The 16559-nt window shown below is 43.5% G+C and overlaps 1 protein-coding gene across 1 annotated transcript in view; it reads right to left on the reverse strand.

The window, feature by feature from the left end:
- SLC16A10 (solute carrier family 16 member 10) overlaps positions 1-16559 on the reverse strand; it is a 179029-nt gene that overhangs the window by 89195 nt on the left and 73275 nt on the right. The window contains exon 2 of the mRNA XM_019520081.1: positions 3354-3498. Coding sequence (XP_019375626.1) covers positions 3354-3498 — 145 coding nt within the window. The remainder of the gene's footprint in view (positions 1-3353; positions 3499-16559) is intronic.

The raw sequence follows: 16559 nt of genomic DNA on the forward strand, positions 1-16559 counted from the left end.
GGACCTGAACCTGTTCAGCCTTCACAAGAGAAGGCTGAGGGGAGATCTAGTGGCCATTTACAAACTAGTCAGGGGGGACCAGCAGGCATTGGGGGAGTCCCCGTTCCCCTGGGGCACTACCAGGAGTGACTAGAAATAACAGTCACAAGCTGGCAGAAGGTAGATTTAGGCTAGATATCAGGAGGCGCTACTTCATGGTCAGGGTGGCTAGGATCTGGAACCAACTTCCAAGAGAAGTGTTGCTGGCTCCTACCCTGGGGATCTTTAAGACGAGGCTAGACAAACAACTTGCTGGGATCGTTTGACCCCAGTACTTATTCCTGCCATGGCAGGGGGTCAGACTTTATGATCTGCTCAGGGCCCTTCTGACCCTACCAACTATGAAACAACTATGAAAAGTTTTTGGTCATTGTCTACAAGTGAAAGTATTAATACATGCTCAGCATGTTTGGTCACTTGTTATTCAGGTATTTTCAAGAAAAAAAAAGATGATGTGCATCAGGACTGTTTCTGAGGGGATTGAGATCTAATTAGTCAAAGATAAGATGAGTGAGGAAGAAAGTGAGGTTTCTACTCTGCACATAGAGGATGGATAGAGCAGAAGTGGTTAATCCTGTAGAGTAGAGCAGAGTACTGCTTCTGTACTGTATGTTTCATAGTTTTTAGGGTCAGAAGGGACCTGAGAAGATCATCTAGTTCGACCCCCTGCCATGGCAGGAAAGAGTACTGGGGTCAAACGACCCCAGCAAGGTGTTCATCTAACCTCTTCTTAAAAACCCCCAGGGTAGGAGCCTGCACCACCTCCCTTGGAAGTTGGTTCCAGACCCTAGCCGCCCTGACCGTGAAATAGTGCCTTCTGATGTCTAACCTAAATCTACCCTCTGCTAGCTTGTGACCGTTGTTCCTGGTCACTCCTGGCTGTGCTTGGGGGAACAGTGACTCCCCCAATGCCTTCTGATCCCCCCTGACCTTTATGTTAAAGTTGCTAAAATGCTTTGAATATGAAAAAATGTGTTTAAATGTCAACCGTCTTTTCTGGAACAATACAGACAGTTGTTTACATGTTTTGCCATGATCATCAGGCAGTTTGGAAGATGACCTTTGGCCAATCCAAGCAGTTTCTTAGACCTGTATACAGTACACAAAAATGTTAGGTGAAAGTTTTATAGTCAATTGAGAAAAGATTTGATTTGTTGGGCTCCAGAGATCTAGCTTCTAGACACAGAATGAATTAATACAGTAGAAGAATTAAGGCTCCTTCCAGTACCTTCAAACCAAATTTTGATTTTCAAACTGTTTTGACTTTAATGAAAAGTGTTCCAACAACCTTGTTTCCTTAATAGTGTAACCCTTCTGCCAGGCACCAGCCGGCAGCAAAGGCCAGGTTCAATTTTGGGGTACAAAATATATTTTTACTTTGGCTCAAGCCCCTACCCAGACCACCTGGGAAATGCTAAATTAATTACTCGGGTGTCCTGCATAAACACCCCCTCCTTGCAAACAGTAAACACAAGCATCCAAATTTATTACAAAGAATAAAACAAAAAACAAAAGAAAACATTAAACAATTTCAAGGCACTATTACTACAAAGCAAATTCTATAGCTGGCATCTTTTTGGGGGAGGCTTCACCCATACCCTGACAGTCTGGGACTTTGGGCTCCCCAGCAGGTAGCTTCGGGGACCTGCACCCCTATACCTGCCCATCAGCAATGGGCTGGAGGGGCGCCCACAGAGAGTCCCAAGCTGCTCCTTGGGTTCACTGCACTGCAAGGAGCTGCTTGAGAGAGTGTGGGTCCTTCTGCATTGCAAGGGATTCTGTTGCTCCTGGAGATGTGGTACAACGCTGACCTCCACTTCCACATGATGTCTTTGAGGAGTTAACCGCAGCTTTTGTCAGCATACCGCATCCCCCAGAATTCCCAGTCCCAATCCTAGCTCTGCTGGACAGAAAACTGCACGAGAACTTGAAGCAAAGGTAAGACCTATCTTGGCTAGTGCCTGAACTACAACTAGCACCCAACCACACTGCTTCATTGGGGCAACTACAAAAGAAGGCCTAGGCCTATTATGCTGGGCTTGAACTGGGCAGCAAAGCCAACCAGGCCTATACCACCTACACAATTCATGCCAGGTCTCACCCTGGCTCAAACTGTGCCAGGCTTCACCCTGGTCCAAATCTGCCAGCCTAACATATGGCTGAGGTACAGCCATACAGCTAAGCTGAAATGCAATAGCTGTGAAACAGGCCTGAGCCCTTTTTGCTATGTCTGCAGTCTGGACATCCAGTCTCAGCTACACCACTGTGCTGAGATGCTACATTTCCCAAAACACAGGAGCCAGTAACTGCCAGGACCTGTTCCTGGTCAGCCTGCTCCAGGGATTAAAAAATAAATAAATACAAGAACAAAAGACGATAAGAGGGAGGAAATAGGAGTCAGACTCCAAGACAGACAATCTCTCTCTCCCTATACCTATGGCTTTCCCTTCAAATAGCTTTTGCTTGCCTTTACAGTGAAGAGTGGGGGAGACAGCCCCTCCCCAGCCCCCCATGGGGAGCAGTTCTTCTGGCTCCCAATAGAGCTGTGCAGCTCTCAGCAGCCTGAGAAGAAAAAAAAGCAAGAAGCCTTAGGTGAGCTGTTCTTATATATTTGGTGTGACATCGCCAAAGCCTTGTCCAGTTAGGGACTGCCACACTCCAGCCTCTCTCACTCAATTTGCCTGGAAGATCTTCTGCTTCCTCTGGCCAATGAAGCCAGAGGGTTTTTACATATATTGCCCAAATACAGGCCCCAGCTTGCCATGTGCTGAGCACATGGCCAGAACCACAAGGGCCATCTTGCCCACACACACTGGGTTGTGCATTGTGTATTTTTTTTCCATGGGTGTGGGTGTTACAGTAGTAGCTACACATTGAAATATGTAGAACAAGGAACATCTGTGCCTCTTGGTTTCATTGTTTTAAAGAAAATATTCTGCAACACACAAATGAAGATACAAACTAATGAAAGAAACTAAAGAAAGTGGAACACAAAATCACCTTGCCATCCAAGCAGTGGAGCAGATAAAAAACCACAAACTGCATAGTGGTGGGGTCTCCAGTATGGGGGACCAAACCTCTTAAAACTGAAAGCATGAATCTCTTGTGGACAAGGTAAAAAGACCCAGTTCTGCGAGTATCAGTAGCAGGCTCATAAGCATTCAGCCACCACCAGACAAGGACGGACCACTCAACTGGATGCGTGTAGGTTACACAAAAAGTGAATAAGTGCTCTTAAGAGTGAATGTCATAAGCAAAATCTGCCATCATAAATTGACTTGACTGTCCAATGAAAGGAAGAGTAGATTTCTTACCTTACAAAAGAGCTTGCAAGGAGTCCAAGCAACCCCACTGCAGCTCCAGTAACAGCTACTTTTCGGCAGCCAAATATGTCTGTGAACACACTGACAATGGGAGAGCAGAAGAAGATCATTCCCATAGACAGCGAACTCACCCATGCTGTAGAAAAACAGAAGATTGATGTTAAGAATATACTGCTTGATTTTCAATCTTCAGCTACATGAAGTAATAGTAAACAGTAGTAACTTCATTTTGCTTTAATAGAAGCAACACAGACATGTATAGTAAGAATAAAGCAAACTGTCAGCTACTTCAACACGTACTCTAACTGCAACAAGGTAAGCAAAACTGGAAGTTACCACTACTAGTAATGCAGTCAATCAGGGGTTGTCAGCTAGGGGTACACAAACCCCCTGGGAGTATTTGGGAAGGCCCTAGGGGGTACACATGGGTTGAGGGGGATGAAGCACCACCATCCACCACTCCATGGCACCACCTCCCAGGAGCACCCCTCTGCACTGCTGCCGTCCACCACCCCTCTGCCACCCTCTGCATCAAACCATGTGCCATCCCCCACACACGCACCTGGCCACTGGGAGTACACTTACTAAAAAAAAGGTTGAAAACCCCTGTTAGATGATATTTTGTAACAAAAACAAATACATAAGTGTACAAGCCTTATTTTATTTCTCTTGGAGCTGCTCTAATTAAAGTGCCCCTTCCCCCACCCTCCCTAGAGCATGTGTATAAATGCCCTAAAAGTCTGTAGTGAAAACATTCAAATCAAATTACACACCATTAACAACAAGCTGATTTTGCCATTCTGACATTTCAGGTATACTCGGGGTCTCTTTATGTGAGGGTTGCATCCCAAAAAACCTTGCATAAAATGAATTCGCATAAAGCAAATCCATTATTACATGTAATTAATGGGTATATGTACCAGCCTCCTTTTTCCCTTCATGGCTGGCTCAAGAGGGGGGGTGGTTAGGAGATGTACTAGAAGGTTGCTTAGACATTTCACTAAATTCAATAATAAAAGGCAAATAGATGCACCACAATACAAGTGCAAGTAGCACAGCACCACACGGACCAATGGACAATGCAAGATTGAGGCAAGTGTGTGATGGCATCGCATACCCACCTCACTCACCCTCCCTTAATGCTTTACCTCACATCACCGCACAGCCGTGTTGCATGCTTCTTCACGTAAGATCGAATTTCTCACATGAAGCAAGTTTCTAGTATAGGTAAGGTCATTGCACATAAGCAAATTTACACAAAATGAATTCACATAGAGAGACCCGAGTATACTAATGAAAGCAACATGCATTTCTTATCACTTGACTCCTTTCTGTTATAGCACTGATTGGCAAAACCTAAAATGGAAATTTGTTCCACTGCAGTTCTGTACAGTAGACAGAAGACAAGAGTGAAGGGCATTTCAGACTAAATCTTCATGCTTGTCTAAAGCAGGAAGTCTTTTTAGCCATGTTTTATTTTTCAAGCAAGACGAAGTCGGGGTGCTCAAAATCTGGCATGGCTGGATTGGGGCCACACTTGCCCTGGGCAAGGAACTGGGTCCACTAGTCATATCTGGCTGTGGAGAGACTGGGGGCTGCCCATCCAGCCCACTGGATGAAAACAACAGTTGTAAGTGATTTTAAACAAGTCTGTTACAACAAAGAAAAATGCTTAGCAGTCAGAATTGGGAGTCAAAGAAGAAGAATTTTATTCTCAGCTTTGCCAACAAAATTGCTGAGACAGTAAGTTTCCCTCCTGTGCAACTGTAAGGGGAACAAAACTTACCCACTTGAAACCAATGTTGAAATCTTTAATTCATTAACATATGCAAAGCACTACAAAAGCCTTGATTCCCATTGAAATATCAATTAGGAAAGTTTTTTTCAGGGGTGCTTTTTAAATAAAACTTTGTCAATTAAAAACCATGTAGAAACTGACAAGAAACTACACTCAAATTATTGATATTGCCCTTTATTTTAAAGTCACCTTTGAAATACAGTTAAGACATTTTAAAACAGAATGCCAAACTTGCATAACATATTAGTTTCCTTAATATGGAAAGTTCAGGGCAGACAAATGTTTGTGCAACATCCGGATCAGAAACTGAAATTTAGTAAAATCACACACTAAATTCATTTTTTCTTAGCTGAAAATGTATAGACTTACATTAACCCTAACCCAAACATCATCCCTTACTTGACACCTCTGCCTTCCCTTTAGAGCAGGGGTGGGCAAATTATGGCCCATGGGCTGCATCTGGGCCACAGAGCCCCTAAAAAAGATGTAGAAAATTAATATTTCTCTGCCCTTGGTTCCTGTCAAAAAATGACAGGATCCAAGGGCAGTAGGACCCAGGGAAAGCCCGGCGGGATCCAACAACAGTGGAGCCACCTGGGCCCACCCCCCACAGCTGAAGCAGGTGGCTGCCCTGTGCTGGAGCTGCAGGTAAGCAGGGGGGAGAAGGGCAGGGGGGACCCCGGGCAGGGAAGGAGTGTAGGGGGGGAAGCGGCCCCTTCCCCCGCCCCGTGGCCAGTGCCCCCTGATACAGCTGCTCACAGCCCGTGTGAGGCTGCCTGTGCCTGCTCCAGACAGCCCTGTGCAGGCTGCAAGTGGCTGCAGCAGGGAGCACCGGCCATGGGCTGGGGGAGGGACCACTTTTCCCCCTGTGCTCAGCTTTTCCCTGGGCTCCTTTCCTGCGCAGAGAAAAGCAGCCCCTCGCCTGCCCCATGGATTGCGCTCCCTGCTGCAGGCACTCACAACCCATGCAGGGCTGTCTGGAGCAGGCACAGGCAATCCCAAGAGGGCTGCAAGCGGCTGCAACATGGGGCACCAGGCATGGGGCAGACAAGAGGCTGCTTTCCCCACTCCCCCCAATCCCCCCCCCCACATGCTCAGCACTACCTTGTAACCCGGCCCTACTGCCAGGCTGGCAGCGGGGCCGGGTTACAAGCTGGTGCTGAGCGCAGGGAAGAGCGGCTCCTTGCTCAGTGGGGCCGGTGCTCCATGCTGCAGCTGCTCGCAGCCCACTGGGGCTGCCTGTGCCTTCTCAGCGTCTGCAGCAGGGAGCACTGGCCATGGGGTGGGTAAGGGGCTGCTTTTCCCTGCGCTCAGCACCAGCTTCTTCCCTGCCAGTAAGCAGGGGCTCGGAGCTGTGCCCTGCACCCCACCTGTACTGCAGGGCTGGGGGGGCACTGGGTGCGAGTAGGCAGGGAGCCAGTGGGAGCATGGGGCCCACACCAGTGTCCCAGGGCCAGCACCAGTGGGGCACAGGGCAGAGTAGCAAGAATGCAGGGTCCCAGCTGGCAGGGGTTCTATGGAGCTGGGCCAGCTCCCCCCTCTCCCTGCTGGTGCAGCCTGCGCCCAGGTCCATGGACCCCTGCCAGTCTGCGCCCCACTTTGGGCCCCACCAGTGCTGGCCCTGGAACATTGGTCCCAAGATGGTGACCAGGGGGCGGGACACCTGTCAAGGGCTGGGGCTACCCATGCAGCCCTCGACAGCTTGCCAAAACTGGGTAAGCAGCCCTCTGCCTGAAATAATTGCCCACCCCCACTTTAGAGAGAGTAAAAAAAATCTTTCATTTGGTTTCAAATACAAATCTCAGTAATCCCAAATAAAAATATGCAGTTTCATGAAAAATGTCACTAGCAAAACTAATGGGGATTTTATGTAGTGGTTTTTCATGCAATTAAAAATAATGCTTCTTCAGGCTGCTGGCTCTTTTCCTGGCCACATCCTGGCTCCATTCCAAAGCTGCTAATACAGGTATTTATATAGGAACTAATTTCTACATATGACTATATATAAAATGTTTTTACTGCCAGAGGAGAAATGCAGCAATCCCAAGCTCACTTGCAGCTTTGGCAAAGAGGGGAAGAGGAAGACTTAGTCTCATTTGTTAGAAACGAGTCTACAGCTGAACAAGGAATAGGCTTTGCCCCACAAGTACACGAAGTAATAGCAGATCAGCTGTTGCCCTACTAAGCTTGAGGCTAATTTTTACAAAAAATTGTGGCTTTCCCACACGAAGAATTTTTGTACTCATTTAACTTGTATAAACACAGCAAATGCTACAGGTGAGGCTGCCTAAACGCTTTCATCCTAAAGAGGCCTTTGCCAGTTGCCTACAACTGTCAAAACCTTCACCTTTTATAATGAAGTTGTCCAAATCTGGTTTCTTCCTGGGGGGCAATTTCAATTAGGATATAAACAGTTTTGCAATTTGATTGTGTAGAGGGCTTTAAAAAAAAAAAAAGTCACGCTATTAAAAAGTGACTTAACCAGTTCTGGCACCTCAGAAATTGGGGTAAGTTTGAAATTTTGAACGTTACGCAACTTCTGTGGTCCAATGAAAAATGATCTGAAAAAGTTATGAATGGCTTTTAAATGTGCTTTATGCATGCAGAATAATAAGTCTTTCCCCACAACTTACTACTGCAACAAAATCAGATTTATATTTTTATACACTGGAAAATAGCAATGAAACTAGAGCCTATCACCTCCTCCAGTGCAGTCACAGGCACACTCCCTTTTCAGCATAAACAGTTTATGGAAAACAGCATTTTTAATAGTAGAATGCCAAATTATAGATATGAAGTTAAAGCCATATGTATTAATAATCTTAAAGCTGCAAGCAAAGTGAGGCACTGGATAAAAAGATAAGTTAGCTTATAAAAGGGAGCATGACATGGTTACTTTATAGCAATAGCAAAGGACTGAAAGCAAAAAACCTTAACAGGGTTAAGTAAAGGTACAGTTAAAAGTACCTTAACAGTAATAGTACTGTGTAGTCACTAGGCCTCACTACTTCAAGATTTTGAAACAAGATTTATTTCAGATTTTGCAGTAAGATTTATGCAGTTTAAAAATAATTAGACATTTATGTAATTAAGTGATTTTATACTACATAAACCAAAAATAGATAAGGAAAATCAGCTTTCAGATTGAAGACTTAAATTCACATTAGCTATTGGAAGACAAAAAGGATTATAAGAAGCTTTCCCAAAAATATTATTGCATGCTTTATCCATTTTACACCTTCCTCTGAAGTACTGGTACCATCGGAGAAAGGATACCAGACTACTTGGACCATTTGTCTACTCTGTACTGAAATTGATGCACTTAACCTTCAGAGCACATTTAACAAGCATGTAAATAGCACAGAAGAACTGATTTTTTTATTATTATTATTATTTTTTTTTTTTAAATACATTTACAATGAACTAAAGGTCCGTCTCTCTGTTCTGCATTTGCTTGCAATGGCCCATTACAGAGATATATGTACTTAAGCAGCTGTTGTAGAAATTTAAGATAATTTTTTTTCCGGTTCAAAACCTATTAAAAAATGACAGTACCGCCACCATCCACAAAGAGGTTAATACCAGTTATATACTTAGAGATCTGATTTTGTCTTCAGCAATAAGTATTTGACAGATTACAGACAGCATTCCTAGATTTTCATAATCCGATCACATATTAGATTTGGGTGCATCAACATACCTGCCAAAGTTTTTAGCTTGTATTGCAACATCAGAAATTAGTGCTGCTTGTGGGGGGCAGGAAATCGAGCTGCAGAAGTATTAACAATGTTGATAAAACATTCAAGAGTTCTTGGAGTGTATATATTTAGGATATGTAAATGTCTAAAAGCATTCCTCTTTGCTTCAAACTCTCTCCATCCAGTAGAAGGTTTCTCTCAACTTTGTGTACAGTAAGGCCAAACCTTGAAAGCATAATAAGCAAATTATACAGCCTATTAAAATACAATTAAAAAAACTAAAGGGAAATTAAAATATTTTCCTGAGAGAAATCTAATTGGAGAGGAAATTAAAATATTTTGGGGGAGTTGGGAAACAGAAGGGAAGAATCTTTGAGCTGAGATTTCAAGATCTAACTTTTAGTTTTCCTAGGTTAACCTAGTAGAAAGTGACTGAGTGTAGTTTCACCGGTAAGCCTAGCCAACAACATAATTACAATTCATTAAGTATACTTCTACAAGATGCTGACAGGCACTTCAGTACAGAAGGAGGAAAACCTTGGAAAAGATGGTGAAAAAAAATTCAGTTCTAAGCCTTAACAGAGTAGTAGGTACTTGTACAGAGAAAGAAAATTACAGGCTGGAGGAAAATGGCTGATATAAATAAAAAAAGAAAAAGAAAAGAGGTTACTTTCTCTGACTGCTGTTTAGAAGAGAACCTTGCACTCAGAAATGAGGTACAAGTTTCAAAGTTCAAGTTCATTCTTTCTCGACTGTGAACAATAAACCCATATCCTGAAGACAGGCACAAGTCAGCATCAACTCATGTGCCTTGTACAGTGGGAAAGAGCAACAGCATGGTGCGACATGGTGATCCTGCTGGTGCAGCCTGAGGGGCTCAGAAATTAGACCAGGTGCACAGACTGTACAATGTAGAGACTTTTTTATTCAGTCTCTCAGTGATATTAGTTGATACCATTTTGCCTAGAGTCACTCATACCTTGTTTACCCGTTATCCTTTCCCCTTTTGAATTGCTACTTCCATAAAATCTGGTTGTCACCTAGATCTTAGAACAGGGGCAGGCAATTATTTTGGGCAGAGGGCTGCTTACTGAGTTTTGGCAAGCCAAAGGCCACATGACAGGCAGCCCAGGGCAGATAAATATTAAATTTTCTAAATTTTTTTTAGGGGCCCCGTGGGCTGGACAGAACGGCCTAGAGGGCCACATCCAGCCCCCAGGCCACATTTTGTCCACCCCCATCTTAAAACAAAGGGTTCCCTGGTTGCATATATGCATATTCTAATGCCAAATATAACAGTATTGGTATAAGTTTATGAAGGAATCAGAGAAGGTAAAAAGGACTGGTTTACCATTTCTGTGTGGCTAGCTATTCAGAAGCGTCTCCTAGATTTACATATCTGAGAGCTGCTCTAATTAAAGTGCCTCTGCATCTTCTGTATCAGTGTCCCTGGACTTAAAAATGGTGGCAGGGGCAGGTGGCACGGGCTCTAGCTCAAGCACCTCCACTGCCATTTTCAGGCACAGGGTCGTTGGTACAAGACTCAGGAGGCTGCCGGAGCACAGCAAATCGCCATGCTCCAGCAGACTCATTTAATCAGGTCTGCTCTGACACGCTGAAATTGCTGCATGTCAGAACAGCCCCTGCACTCCTGTATAGGTGCCTGTAAATCATTCCCATGCCAGAGTCTGGTACAGGTTTCAGACTCCTAGAAAGTAACAGAAAGAAGGACGAAATGTTACATCCTATCATGTGAACAGGTACCAACGTTTTGAAGAGTGCAACAAGAATCAAAACAAAGGTAGTCTGTTTTTCTTGGAAGTAGAAGCTAGTAGTTTAACTTGCAACTGTCTCATCTGAAGAAAAATTGAAGATATGAATGCACAATGGAAAAAGACCACAACTATTCACCCTACAAGCCAACAGAAGGGCTAAAAGGATATGCCTCCAGTAGTTTAAAAGGAAATTTAGACCTGGTCTACACTGGGATTTTAAATCCAAGTAAACCAATTGTGGTAATATCCTTGATATACAGTTTGATAGTCACTTTTATATTCCCTGCAGAAAAGTGTCAAATGCCTAATGACTGGACAGCAGGCAGTCCTCTGTGTATAACTGAGGTAAAATGAGTTCTTCCTCAAAAGAAGCTCCTTAGGAACCTAAGTCCTTTTCATCTGGTATGGAATTTTATTTGCATCACTGTGATTGTCCCTATATTCTGTATCTTAGGTTTTTCCATCACTGCTTCAAATGCTCTTCATAATTAATTCTACTGCTTTGAGAGAAGATACATTTCTTACTAGCAATAATGATCTTTGAATTCTTTCATTATTATACCATAACCAGTTTTGTTCCAACTAAGTAGTACTTCTTAGGTCTGCCACATACATGGCTACACTTCCACCTTACCTCCTCATCCTACCATGCTACTTGACTCTTCTACAGCAGTGGTCTGCAACTTTTTAAGGCCGTGGGCCAGACTAACGCAACTCAGGGCAGAGGCAAGTGGGCTGGCTCTAGGACCAAGCCGTCACTGGCACTTTTGCCCACAGCAGCACAGGAGAGCAACTGCTAAAGAAGCCCCCTGCCACTGAACGTTGCCAAAGCCCCATGCCTGTGGACCAGAACAAGTGGCTCCACATGCGAGATCCAGCCTGCTGGGCTGTTGACCCCTGTTCTACAGTAATTCACTTCAGTGTGTAAAGCTGTTACAGATCTTCTAAACTTTTATTTGGTGAGGTTGCAATGAATTCTTAAGTAGTAGTAAACTGCACTGTAATAGACACTGAGGAAAAAAAAATCTGTTTATCCTTATCTATAAATTTCACTGTTTGTGAGAGAATAATGTGTCCTGTAAATGCTTATTCCATGTTTCCCCTAGACATTCTAATTAAAGGCACATGTTGGCTTTAGCTTTATCAATAGCATCATCTTAAGAAATATTTTAGTTCTCAGCCAATATTTTATTACTGTTACCTTCAGTTTGTCAATAGTTATACAAGTTTTAGATTAGACTAGATTAGATTATTACATTTTTCAGTTTTTTTAAACAATCCCTTTTAACTGAACTAAGATTTTGGGCCACTTTATCAGTTTAAACAAGACCAAAAGAATGCATCCACAATATAAGAGTCATCGCCTACTGCCCACAAAGCCTTTGGATCCAGCCTGTGAAGCTAGGAATTTGGCAGCTCTTGGCAGGGGTCTGGGCTGGTATTCAGCAGCGGGGGCTTTCCCCATGCTGCACATGTCTGGGGTCAGGCAGCTGTGGGCTTGTCCATCCACAAGTGGAGAGAAGAAACAGCAGGTAGAAGCAGCAGCATAAGCTGGGTTCTAGCACTGGTCTACCTTGGACCCAAACTGGGCTATTCTTGCCCATCAGTTACTGACCTCTGATCTGCAAGATTTGTTGTTAAATAGTAAGAAGTACCACAATGGCCAACATCTTTTTCCTCATCTCTTCAGGATATAAACAGACTTCACTTAAACATGGTTCATACCATAAGGTTTTACTAGCAAACTGCTCCATTTTGGTGGTACAGCTACTCACCTTCCCTGAACAACCTGAGTCGCTTACTGGCTTATTTCTAGTAGCACAGAGCCAACATGTCATACACCTATACCAAGCATCAACAACCTTTTAGGATCAGCGAGACAAAGTAGCGCAGCCTGGACCACAGCACACCACTGCTTGCAACCTGATCACCAGCACTTCCAAGCAACAATGCTGCAAATGTGCCTGCAACCCCGAGACTCTGGCTGCTTGTAGACATTAGAAAAACAAACAGACAAACAACTCAACCAAAAAAACCTGGAAGAAACAACATGTTACTTTGACCTGACTCTACAGTGTCTGTATAGATCAGGTGCTTCAGCAGGGCTTTAGCTAAAGCTCAAGCAGCTATTAGATAAAAGTGCCAAAAAAGCCCCACTAAAGCACCTAATCTATACAGATGTCAGGCAAGCCAGGTCCAACTAAGGCACTGCCTCTTCTGGGCATGCGCTGGGCTCAGCACAGGAATGCACTGAGTTTAAAGTAGTGGGGGGTTTGTGTTTGTTTTTTAACATCTGCAAACAGCCTGCCATATTACCACCAACATGCAGACTGTTAGGCCAGATTAAAAATCACTCTGTATAGGTTGCCAACCCCTGATCTATGCTGGTATATCAGTCCCACACTGCAATATTCCCTTCATCAGTGACCCACCTAGTAAAAATTTAACTCTCCTGACCAGGGATCACAGTGAAGCAAAATTTGCTTATATATCCATCTGCAATTCCATGAGAATCTTTTGCTGTGCCCTCATACAGACATCCAGTTTCTCCTTAGAGAGTTGCTGCTCTCCCAGAAGAAGCCACAGGCATACAGACATTCAGACTTTTTCTCCGAGAATAAAAATGGCTGCTCCAGGAGAAAAATAACCTAGGAACAGCCAGGGTTAAATCACACCCAAGAGAGTTTCTCCTAGGATTGTGAATGTCTGTACAGGCCATGGTTACTCTCAGAAGAGAACAGTCCTTCAGCTTCTCCTCCTCTCACCCAGGGAGACTGTCACTCACTGGACTACCGTTCCAGAACACTCCTCCCTCACAATCCTCCCACTGTCGCAGAGAAGCACAGGCTTACCAGGGGAAGTCTAAGTCAGCCAATCAAGTCTGCCCTATGCACTGCTGTGATCTGTCACCAGGCAGAAAAAGGAAGCCTGAAGAACATGGTGAGATGTGTGCACAGCCCCCCACTCCACCAAATGCACAGTGCCAACACTGCAAGCTCTCCAATCTTCAGGGTTTCAGCATTCAAATGTCTGTACACACAGCTCTGGGTAAGTTTCTCTACCCAGAGAGCAAATCTGGGAAAATTCTCCCAATGTGTTGTTATTTCAATGCGCGTACATACCCTGTTTTGTGAAAATTTTGCACAAGGAGAAAGGCCTGACAGCAACATACAGCACACTGGAATGTCTGCTTCTAGTGCAAAAGAGTTTGATGCCACACATATATAAATGTACCAACACAGATGTCCAAGCGTGAATGCACTCTGCTGGCAGAACCGTTATGTTCATTATTCAGAGATACACGCGGGTCTTAAAGGAAGAAGAAATTTCTACACTGACTGTCAGAGATATCTTAAAAAAGTGTGTCATATAAAATGTTTAATTAAAAATTAAATTGGCTTAAAAAACCTGACATTAGTATTTTACTGCTTAGCAGTTTGTGTTTAAAGCGATGTTTTGGAACAAGAGCATTTCTTTAAAGGACCCATCCCATACCTCCAAACTATGAGGGCCTTTCATTAGTAACACATGGACTTCTGACAATTTGAAACATCTCTGAAAAGATGCGATGTCAGGGATTTCTAGATGACAATTAAAAGTTGGCACTTTTTGGGCCATATTTGAAGCTGCAAAGTCCAGGAAAAGACACCTAGTTTTTCTAGATGGACAATAACTAGGTCCTTTTTTAGAGGAATTTGTACTATACTAGAATAGAAAGAAAATGGTTTTTTTTCAGTTTACTTGATGCACAAAGGCCAAGAAATGAACAATCAGTGTTACTATCTTGACAGTTAAGATTTATGAACTCTTCTGGGAAGAACTAACTACATGCATTTTTCTTTTTTTCCTGAAAAAAAAATGCATCTGGGGTTTGGGGAAATCGTTTTGTTACAGGGATACATTTGTCCAAATAAAATAACACTGTTTACCAAAGGGTCTCTAAGAATCCAAATTTCTTCACCTTTTTCTTTTTCCACCATTTCTGAGCATTTGCTATAACCAACTAATGTTGTTGGCCGAAAGAAGGGTAGAATGTTTTTCCATTCACAGCTTGAATAGTCCCAGACAAGCAATTAAGACTAGTGGGATAAGGTTCAGAAGGATTAGTGGATATGATCTGCTCCATATGCACTTTTCCAACTTAATATTAACAGAATTGTATGATGAAAACTGGCCAATTTCATACTACACCGAGATGATACGTGCCATGAAAAACAAACATTTTGGAAACTTTCTACTGCTTTATGATACACATTCTCATGGATTTTACATTTGCTTCCCAAGTAGCTCTCTGATGCTGTTTATAAGACTTCACAACATCAGCTTGATATCAGCTCTACCACTGATATTTCAGTGTATTTTTCTACTTTTATCCTTGCCTTTTAAACTTTATCTGGGAACCTCTAAAGGACAAGCAGTCACCACCCTGCCCCCACCAATTCCAGTACTTTTCTCCAAGTTAACTGGCAGATGATATTGAGACAATCATAGCTTGTTCTCCTATTTTTCCCTTTCTTAGAGATAAAGTTCTTTGGCTTGGTAGCACACACTCCTTAAAGAAAGGACGGGTCCTTAAAGAAAGGTGGTGTGAATTAGACAAAATTGGAAGATTGGACCAAAAGGAATCTCATAAGATTCAACAAGGACAAGTGCAAAGCCCTCCACTTAGGATGGAACAATCCCATGCATCGGTACAGGCTTGGGACCGATTGGCTAAGCAGCTCTGCAGACAAAAGAGAGACTTGGGGGTAACAGTGGACAATAAACTGAATATGAGTTGGTGTGTTCTTGCTACCCAGAAAGCCAATGACATACTGGGCTGCATTAACAGGATTCTTACCAGCAGACTGAGGGAAATAATTATTCCCCTATATTTGGCACTGGTGAGGCCACATCTGGAGTCATGTGTCCTGTTTTGGGCCCTCCTGCTACAGAAAGGATGTGGACAGATTGGAAAGAGTCCAGCAGAGGGCAACAAAATGGTTACAGGGCTGGGGCACATGACTTATGAGGAGGCTGAGGGAAATGAGCTTATTTAGTCTGCACAAGAAGACTGAGGACAGATTTGATTGCAGCCTTCCACTACCTGGAGAATGATTCCAAAGAGGATAAAGCAAAGCTGTTCTCAGTGGTGGCAGATGACAGAAAAAGGGGCAATGATCTCAAATTGCAGCAAGAGAAGTTTAAGTTGGATAGTAGGAACAACTCTCACAAGAAGGTTGGTGAAGCACTGGAATGAGCTACCTAGACAGGTGGTGGAATCTCCATCCTTGGCAGCTTTTAAGGCCCAACTTGACGAAGTCCTGGCTGGAATGATCAAGTTTGGGATGGTCCTGCTTTGAGCAGGGGGTTGGACTACATGAGCTCCTGAGATCCCTTTCAACCCTAATTCTCTATGATGAACCCAAATCTGGAAAGATCTCAATTTGTTATGCTACAACAAAGTCTTAATACAGCCTAAAATCAACCTGGATAGTTGCTGGCCTACTGTTAACTGAACCTTAATTCTTTATGCAAACAGTACAGAATCAGAGAATCCCTGAAAGGTTTCTACATAAAAATTAAAGCTCTAGCAGAGATGCACCTTAGTTTCTCTTATAGAATTTGGGATGGTATTGGAGTGACACTGAGGGGAATATAGTGCAAGACATCCCAGCTGTCCTGGCATTTATCACCAACCCTCTTGGCTGACGCTACTGTTATCAAAAAGAAGGTCTTTATAGCTAAATGTAACTAGTTACAGTAGGTTTCCATTAAATCCAAGAGAACCCATTAAAAATCCCAAGATTAGAGAAGTTTTTACTGGTAGAAGAATCTCAGCAAGATCCTTAGAGCAGGGATATCAAACTCATGACCAGCTCTAGGCCAGATCCAGACCCTGGCGCTGCCTACAGCCTGGATCCACCCCAGGGCATGATGATGATGG

The sequence above is a fragment of the Gavialis gangeticus genome, unplaced genomic scaffold (genome assembly GCF_001723915.1).
Source record: "Gavialis gangeticus isolate Ggan-Ray unplaced genomic scaffold, GavGan_comp1, whole genome shotgun sequence".
Taxonomy (NCBI): domain Eukaryota; kingdom Metazoa; phylum Chordata; order Crocodylia; family Gavialidae; genus Gavialis; species Gavialis gangeticus.